The 8,723-nt window shown below is 58.5% G+C and overlaps 1 protein-coding gene across 1 annotated transcript; it reads right to left on the bottom strand.

Annotated features, from left to right (window-relative positions):
- Positions 1-2,996: 2,996 nt before the first annotated feature.
- On the bottom strand, positions 2,997-6,065 carry ZIC3 (Zic family member 3). Its single transcript, XM_063422853.1, has 3 exons — positions 4,943-6,065; positions 4,125-4,288; positions 2,997-3,593 (listed from the first exon to the last, which is right to left on the bottom strand). Exons 1-3 carry the CDS (start codon positions 5,976-5,978, stop codon positions 3,411-3,413), a joined length of 1,383 nt encoding a protein of 460 aa, XP_063278923.1. The 5' UTR covers positions 5,979-6,065; the 3' UTR covers positions 2,997-3,410.
- Positions 6,066-8,723: the final 2,658 nt, after the last annotated feature.

Below are 8,723 nucleotides of genomic sequence, written 5' to 3'. Positions count from 1 at the left end.
ACTTCAAGAGAGCTGCCAGGGAGAGGACAGCAGAATATGTCCCGTTTGTGAACAGTCCTGGGACTCTTCTAGGATGTGACACAAGTCCTATCTGTCATGACACACTAGAAGCTGAATACTTCCTGTCCCGGTCAGCTCTGTAATGTTTTTGTCCAAGCTGGGAGCACAGCTCCCCGCTACCAGCCCCTGGCTTTAAAAATCGTGAGCTGTCTCCCTCCAACTCACAAAACCAGCCTAAGACATCCAGGCCAGAGGATCTTTTCCATTCCAGAACACTCCGTATCTCCCTGCAACTGGCAAGGGTAAGGAACAGGAACTTTTCACCTTTTTTTACAGAAAAACCCTTCTTATTTGTCTGTGAAAGCCAAAGACTCGGCTGCATGGTGAGACAGCCCTTCTCTGGCCTTCACTCCCATGTCTCAGAGCCAGCAGCAGCTGGAGGGGCAGAGGTGCTGGCAGCAGCATCCACCAGCACACCGTACCTGGTTTGGGGGGCATGGCCCACCTGCCACACCGCGTGGTGTTGAACCCTGTGCTTTGCAAGCATTTCAGAGCCAAGCAGGTCCCCAGCCCTTTCTATACCCATCCCAAATCCATTGCTTCATCCCATCCCATACACACACATAGAGCTGCACCTGCCCAATCCATACACCATTTCTGGAGGGCTGCAGAAGGGCCTAGGGGGAACCAGGACCTCAGTGGGCTGCAGTCAACAGTTTGCTCCACTCTTCCCCATCTGGCTGCAAGCCCTGTCTGGATGGGGAGGCCCGAGGGTGGGGAACCGGCTGTGAACCCGGGGAAGGCAAATAAGCCAGGATGCTGGTTTTAAGTCCTGGCTACAAAAATGGCACTGCCAGTTTTAGGATGCACCTGCGGAGGGAGCAGGCAGGAGGGCAGCTTTGCCAGAATGGTCCAAAGCCCCGGGCACCAGCCAGAGCCTCTGTGGGACTGGAAAGGGCCCCTGCACTGATCTTCCAGTGGGGCTGCCACTCCAGGGTCGGAGATGCTACATCCTCCTGGCCACGGCTCCCCAGGCCAGACAACCACAGCCACAAAAGAGGCCCCCACTCTGGGGCCCGACAGCAGCAGAACCCGTCCCGAGGCGCCCCACGCCTCCCCGGCTCCGAGCAAAGCAGTAACGAAACCGAGCCTACCGGCACCTTTTCCAAGCCTGGCGCGGTCCGGAGCAACGCAGACACGACCCAGGTGGGTGTCCGAGGAAAACCCGACGGCCCCGGCGGCTCCGCTGCTCCTCGCCCGCCGCGGTGCGTGGCGGTCCCGCTCGGGCCCCGCGCCGGGCCCGGGCCGGCAGCGCTCTGCGTCCAGCCCCGAGCTGGGCTCTGCGCACAGCGAGAAAAAAAGGCTTCACAGCAAAAGAGAAGCAGAGATCCATGTCTAGCCTGGACACCTCGAAGGGAACTATTTTAAGGGGCCAGTGGGGAGCTCACGCGACTTTTTGTTTTAGCTGGGCAGCCGCAGAGGCTGCAATCCACCTTTCTCCTGACACTTTCTGCCCGAGAAACTTTTTTTTTTTTTTCCCCTTCTACCTTGGGAGGAGGGAGAGGGTAAATTTGTTCAAATGTAAATTTCAAAGCATGCAAGGTTCCGCGGGTTGCTCGCCCAAGCGGCCCCTGCGGCAACAGGAGGGGATGGGCCACCCCCTCCCCGTCCTTCCACTGTGTCCGCAGTCAAGTTCAAGACGGGCCGGTCTGGGGTCTCCCCCGGTCAGCGCAGGAACAGCGGCTGGTGCGGGTCCCTGCCTGCCCCGGAGCTTCGGTCAGCCCGCGGCAAGACCCTACTGCCGATGAGGATGCGGAGCCGTGCGGCCGCGCTCCGCCGGGCCACGAGGCCGTCGGCGCTCCGGGCGCAGCCCCGGCCGGCCCGCCGGACAACCGGTGCTTCCCGGCCGCCGGGTGCACCACCATGTGCCGGGGAAGCGCGGTTTCCACCCTCGCTCTGGTTGCTTGGGGCTCCTGTGTGACGCCGAGAAGTTTCTCGGGGGAGATGTTTCATCTCGATCCTTTTTCTCTCCTGAGGACGGGAAGTCTTCTCCGCATCCTAGTCAAAAACAGAACAAACCAGACGATAACGGAGGCAAGTCCTGCCGGCCGCGAGGTCGCGCCGGGCACCCCTCGGCAAGCAGCCCGGTGTTGGCGGGCCGCTCCGGCACGGCTACCTGGCCCCAAGCCCCGCGCTGCCCCCAGGCGCGGCGGGCGCGGCGCCGCCCGGCCCGGTACTCACCGTCGGGACCTGCCCGTCGAGGCGACCCCGCTGCCCCCAGCGCTGCTCCACCGGTGTCGCCGGCGCCGTGCCCCGACCTCGGCCCGCTCGGGAAGCTGGCAGGGAGCGAAGCCGCTGGGCGGGGGAGGGCGGGGACAAAGGGACAGGAGAGAGAGCGGCGGCGAAGAGAAAGCTTCGCCCGGCACCGCCGGATCGAAAACAACGGCCAGACCCGGGTGGCAGCGCCAACCGGGCCCGCGATGGGACCCGCGGCTGCCCCGTGGCCCGGAGGAGGTAAAAAATGGCTCTTTCCAAAACAATAAACTTTTAATGCTAAAGCAGTTATAACCAAAAGCTGTACAGAGTTGGAATTTTTTTTGTATTTTTTTGTTAGAAAACATTTTTTTCTCCCCCATAAATACTGTTCAGTTCCCGGCACTTTGTATCAATAATTAAATTACGAACGATAAATATGGCATCATGGGTATGTATTTACAAAAAAGTTATTACAAAAGGCAACTGTTATACTAAACGTCACAATCTGGGCATAATAAACACCACATCCCCATTCTGAAAAATACTGACCGACCCCATCAGACAAGTATACATTCACAAGTGTAATGCTTGTAGAGAGAAGGAGAAAAAGAAGAGAAAGAAGCAGCAGGAGAACTAGAAAGGAAAGTTCAAGACATAACAGGACTTTGGCACAGTTTAAGACTGTAAGTTTAAACAATCACCACTAAGGCGAAGGAAAATTTTTATCCCCATATCAACATCCCCAGAAAGAAGGAAAAACAAAACAAATTAATAATAATAAAATAGTAGGGAATTGGAGGAAGGGAGACTCAGGCAAGGGGGGGGGTGGGGGGAGGAAATAAAAGAAACTATTGCGATTAAAAAAAAAAGACAACAAAAAAAAGAAATCTAATCCTGAGAAAAGGACATGGCTAGTCCAGCGTCTGGGCTTGCAAAAGAACAGTAATAATTATAATATTATAATAAAAGATCCCCCCTCCGGATCCTGGCAGTTAAGTAGGTGTAGCCCTATGCGGTCGTCGGTGTGGAAACTCCATTTCCGTGGGAGCGAGCTGCAGTTGGCTTGGTTTGTCCCTTTTTTTTTTTTTTTTTTTTTTTTTTTTTCCTCGTTCCCAATGCATTTGGTCCAGTCTGTGGCCGGGCAGCAGCTGCCTTCACACATACCACTCATTAAAATTGGGGGGCAGTCCAGGGTTGTGGCCGGGGTTACTCTGAAGGGCAGCCGGCGGCGTTTTAGTGGAGTCCTTACTGCCGGCGGAGCCCACCGCAGGGGGGGTGGAGGACTCGTACCCCGAACTGGCTGCAGGGGAAGAGTCCGACCCCTGGGATTCGTGCACCTAAAACCAAGAGGCAGAGATGGATGCGTGCTCGGGGCCTCCGCCACCCCGCTGCGCCGGGCTGGGCTGTTCCTCCGTGCAGGAGGGTCACTGTGCAGCAGCGGCTCGGCCCTGCCTGGCTATCAGGCACTTCATGCCCGGCCGGCCACCGAGCACCGGCGACAAAACGCCTGCCGTGGCCCCCGGACACTCCGTGGCAGCGTCCCGGTCAGAGGGGCCGCAGCATCCCAGCACGAGGGGCTGCAGCCACAGGCCAAGCTGCCCGTGCACAGCCTTCCCGCACTGAGCCACGCTCTGCAGACCAGGCAGCGCTTGCACCAGCGGGTGCACAGAAAGAAACTACGCCATTTCCCCGGGCTGTGCTCCAGACACAGCCTAGACACCGGGGACTGCTCGGGCCCATAGACACCGGGGAGCGCTGGGAACATGGAGCTCCGCTCTGCCCTGCTCTGGGGGAATGAGCCCTGAGCACACCAGCGACTGAGCATCACCGCTCAGGGAGGAAAGGGCTGGAGCACCGGGGTGATTTACCTTCATGTGCTTCCTAAGTGAGCTGGGGTGGGTGTAGGATTTGTCGCACACCTTGCAGATGTAGGGCTTGTCCGAGGTGTGGACGTGCATGTGTTTCTTCCTGTCACTGCTGTTGGCGAAACGCCTGTCGCAGCCCTCAAACTCGCACTTGAAGGGCTTCTCACCTGTGAAATTTAGAGAGGGTGAAGGAGGGCCGTTCCCCTCATCATCCCCACCCGCCTCCTCCCAGGACAACATCTGCCCTGCTCGCCCCACCTTAGGGATGCACAAGCACCGTAACAAATGAAGAAGGGGAAGATGTACAGCAAGATTTGTTACATGTCAGATAAATTTGGATGAGCCTTTATTACTTTTAACTCACCTCCCACCAGGCCCACGTTGGGCTCCAGCAGGAAAGGTGGCTAGACAAGCTCGGGGAAGGAGAAGACCCGAGAAATTCAGCGGCTCGAACAGCTTTACGAGACCTACTCGAGGATACAAGCCAAAGTACGTTTGCTTCCAGCCTTCCCCCTCTCTTCCCTCCACCCATGCAGGAGGGCTGAAGGAAAGTCGAGGCTGCAAATAAAAATACTTTGGCAAAAGTATCGCCGATTTAGGCGATAAATCAGGCCTAAAAACAAAAATAAAAAAAGGAGCGGAAGTCACCGAAAATGAGATTTCATTAGGATTTGTCCGGTTCCCTCCGCTGAGGCGCGCAGGAGGCCGAGAGCGGAGCCAGTGCCGCGCACCTCGCTCGGCGGCGGCCGCCGGCCCAGCCCGTCCCCGCAGCCCCCGGTGCCCCGCGTCCCGGGTGGGGAACACACGGACACGGGCTTTACCTGTGTGCGTCCGCTTGTGAATCTTGAGGTTCTCGGAGCGGGCAAAGATCTTGCCGCAGCCCGGGAAAGGGCAGGGGAAGGGCTTCTCCCCCGTGTGCACTCGAATGTGGTTCACCAGTTTGTATTTCGCCTTGAAGGACTTGCCTTCCCGCGGACACTCGTCCCAGTAGCAGATGTGGTTGTTCTGCTCCGGCCCCCCTACGTGCTCCATGGTGACATGGGTCACCAGCTCGTGCATGGTGCTGAAAGTCCGGTCGCAGCTCTTCTTGGGCCGGCTGAGCTGGCTCTCGTCGAGCCACTTGCAGGACAGTTCTTGCTTGATGGGCTGGCGCATGTACCGAAAGAAAGCGCCGGGGCCGTGGTGGTGGTGGTGATGGGCCGCCACGTTCATCCCCATATTCATATTCATGTGGTTGTAGTTGTGGAACTGAGCGCCGGCGTAAGGGTCCGTGCGGGGGCTGGAGACGGCCCGGTAGGGATCCGGCCGCCCGAAGAGGTCCCCGCGCAGCCCCAGGTGCATCTGCCCGTTGTCCACATGCCCGTTGGGGGACGTGTGGCTCGGGCTCTGCTCGTGCAGCCCCGGGAAGAGCAGGTAGCCCGGGGTGTCTGGGATGCCGCCGGGGCCGTGCAAGCCGCCGGGGGAGCCGCCGAAGAGCCCGTGCTGCGCTGTCCCGGAGGCAGCGTCCGCGATGCCAGAGCCGCGGTTGCGGAACAGAAAGTCGCGGGTGGAATTGAAGGCGGCAGCCCCGCCGTAGGAGGGCACCTGGCCGGTGTGGTGGTGGTGATGGTGGTGATGGCCGAGTGCGCTAGCGTAGCCCGGCGCCTGCGGCGTGAATGCCGAGCTCTGCCCGGCGGCGAGGTCGTGCGGGGCCGCGTTCAGCTTGAAGGCGGCGGCGTGCGAGGAGTCCCCGAAGGGGCCCAGCCCCATGCCGCCGGCGGTGGCGTCGCGACCGGGCATCTCGTGGTGGCGGGGCGCAGCGAAGCCGCCCACCCCCAGCGCCGGGAATTGCGGCCCTCCGTCCAGCAGCATCGTCATGGGCGCGGGGCCGTCGGCGCGGCAGCAGCCTGCCCGCCTCCCCCTTCTCCCGCCCCCAAAAAAGTACAAAACCACCCCAAAACGCACCCCCACCCCGCCCCCCGCTGCGGGCAGGCGCGGCCCCGGCCGCGGGCGGGCAGCGAAGCGAGCACCCCGTGACCGACACAAAAAAAAAAAAATTTAAAAATCCAAAAACACAAAACCCAAAACAACGAGCCCCAAAACAGCCACCCGCCCCCCGCGCCGGGCCGGGCAGGGCGGCGCAGCAGGGAGAGGAGGCGCAGCGCGGCCCCACTCCCGCTCGGCACCGTCGGGGCACTGACGGGGCGCTCGTCCGCGCCTCGCACATAAACCAACTCCGGGGCCAGGCCGCGCCGCGCCAATGGGGAGCCGCGCGCCGACAGTCACCTGACCCGCCGCCCGCCGCCCCATTGGCGGCGCCGCGCTTGATTGGCACGCGCTCCGCGCCGCCGCGGCCACTGATTGGACGCGCGCGCCCCGCAGGTACCGCGGGGGTGGCCGCGGGGGCCCGGCGGGCCGGGGGCGGCGGGAGCCCCGGGGAGCTCCGCGCGGGGGGCGGCCCGGCCGGCCCCGCCTGTGCCCCGCACCGGGCCCCGCCCGGCTCCCGGCTCCGTGCGCGCTGCCCCCGCCGCCGCCCCCGCCCCGCGTGTCCCGCTGCGTCCCGCCGCCCGTGCCCTGCCAGCGCCGCCCCACGCCGCGCGAGATGCTCGCCCTAGGCGGCGCGGCGGGGAGGCGTAAAGCCGCTGCAAAGCCGCCGCGTTGGTTCAAAAATAAAGTTTAATTAAAAAAAAACAGTAAAGACGAAGCTGTTTACAGTTTATTTATGTATATATACACATACATATCTATCTAATAATACATACTTTATATGCTTATTTTTCTATTCATTTTTATCTTTTCGTGATTAAACACTAGAGCAGAACCGCCCGCACCCTGCGTGGAGAGCCGGCTCCTGCCCCTCAGCCTCGGTGCGCAGCGTGATCGGGCCGGGGTTCACCCCGCCGGCCGAGTCCAGCCCCCTTTTTCCCCCTCGCTCCGTTCTCCATCCCCTGCTGACCCGCGGAGCGCGGCCGAGCAGCGCCCGGCACGGCGGCTCCTAGCTGGTTTTTTCGTACTCTCGTTAATTTCTTTTCTTTTCTTTTCTTTTCTTTTCTTTTCTTTTCTTTTCTTTTCTTTTCTTTTCTTTTCTTTTCTTTTCTTTTCTTTTCTTTTCTTTTCTTTTCTTTTCTTTTCTTTTCTTTTCTTTTCTTTTCTTTTCTTTTCTTTTCTTTTCTTTTCTTTTCTTTTCTTTTCTTTTCTTTTCCTCTCTTTCTCTCTCTCTCTCTTTCTCTCTTTCTCTCTTTCTCTCTCTCTTTCTCTCTTTCTCTCTTTCTGTCGTCTCTCTTTCTGTCTCTTTTTTCTTTCTTTTTATTCCTTCCTTCCTTTCTTTCTTTCCCTTTTCTTTCTGTGTTTTTTTTTTTTTTTTTGCCTTGTTTAGTTTTTGTTTTTGTGGGGGTTATTTTATTTTATTTTGTAGGGGAAACGTTCTGCCTTGGAATAATTATCAGTTGCAGACAGCGCTATAAATCCACTCATTTTCTGTTCTGGAAAGCATTTGCAAAGAACTATGGGGAGCAAGACTGGAAATAAAAGGCAGAAAGAAAGATGGCTGTAATTGTAATATCCTGAGGTTTGCTGAGCCCCCAAGTCTGGCTATTGGGCAGGTCTCAGGCTTGCCGCCGGCTCTCTGCAGGAAACGTAAAATCTGATCAAGTTCAGAGACGCATTGAGAGCCCGCTTCAAGCAGCGCTTTATAACCACGGCCCTTTCACATTCTTCCCCCCAGTCAGCCCCGGGAAAGGCTTCGTCTTCTTTATTTTAAGGTTTGCAGGGAGAGAGTAAAAAAAAAAAAAAAAAAAAAAAAAAAAGAAAAAAAAAAAGAGAGAGAGAGAGAGAGAGAAAAGGAAAAAAAAAAATAAAAAGACGGGAGAAAAAAAATCCCACCAATATAAAATCTCCCCGAGAAATAACACCGGTGCCCGTCAAACACTCAAATTTCCCAGGCCACAGCCGCCAAGAGCAGTCCCAAAGCTGGAAGGTGAGTCCGTCGCTGCCGTTGGTGCACGACCGCAGCAGCGCAGGAGGCGGGGGCGCGGGGACCCGCCCTGGGGGGACCCTCCGGGGGCACCCACGGCCGGCGGTCGGGGCCGCCTTCGCGCTGTCCCCCCTGCACCCCGGGCTGTTCCGCGGGAGGCGGGAGAACCGGCAGGATCGCTGCCCTGCCCGCGGCTCGTCCGGGAGCCCGGACGCGGGGAGGCCGGGACAGGGCCCGGGATACCCGGTCACAATCCTACGGCCCCCGGGGGCGCCGGGACGAGGCCGCGCACCCCCTCGCTCCTCTGAGGCTCTACCTGCCTGTCTCCGGAGGGCTGCGGCGGGGTCATAAATTACCTCCCGCACGTGTTGGATTTTCTCGACAACAATCGACCCCCCAATAAAAATTATATATATATATATATATATATATATATATATATATATATAAATAATTTTTTAAAAAAAGGAGGGGAGGGGTGGGGTGTGGGAAATTCAAATATTCCCGTCAGCTGAGCGCCGGGGAGGGCAGCGCCTCTGAAGTCGCCGACCTGGGGCGACCGAGGGCGACTGACCCCTGCTTGTGCAGAGGCCTCACGTGTGGCATTGTGTCCCCAGTGGGTGGGGCGCGCCGGGCCGGGACGGGCCGGT

Source organism: Prinia subflava, chromosome Z (genome assembly GCF_021018805.1).
Source record: "Prinia subflava isolate CZ2003 ecotype Zambia chromosome Z, Cam_Psub_1.2, whole genome shotgun sequence".
NCBI lineage: Eukaryota > Metazoa > Chordata > Aves > Passeriformes > Cisticolidae > Prinia > Prinia subflava.
Note: the sequence above shows the minus strand (reverse complement) of the source record. Positions and strands in the feature narration are given on the sequence as shown.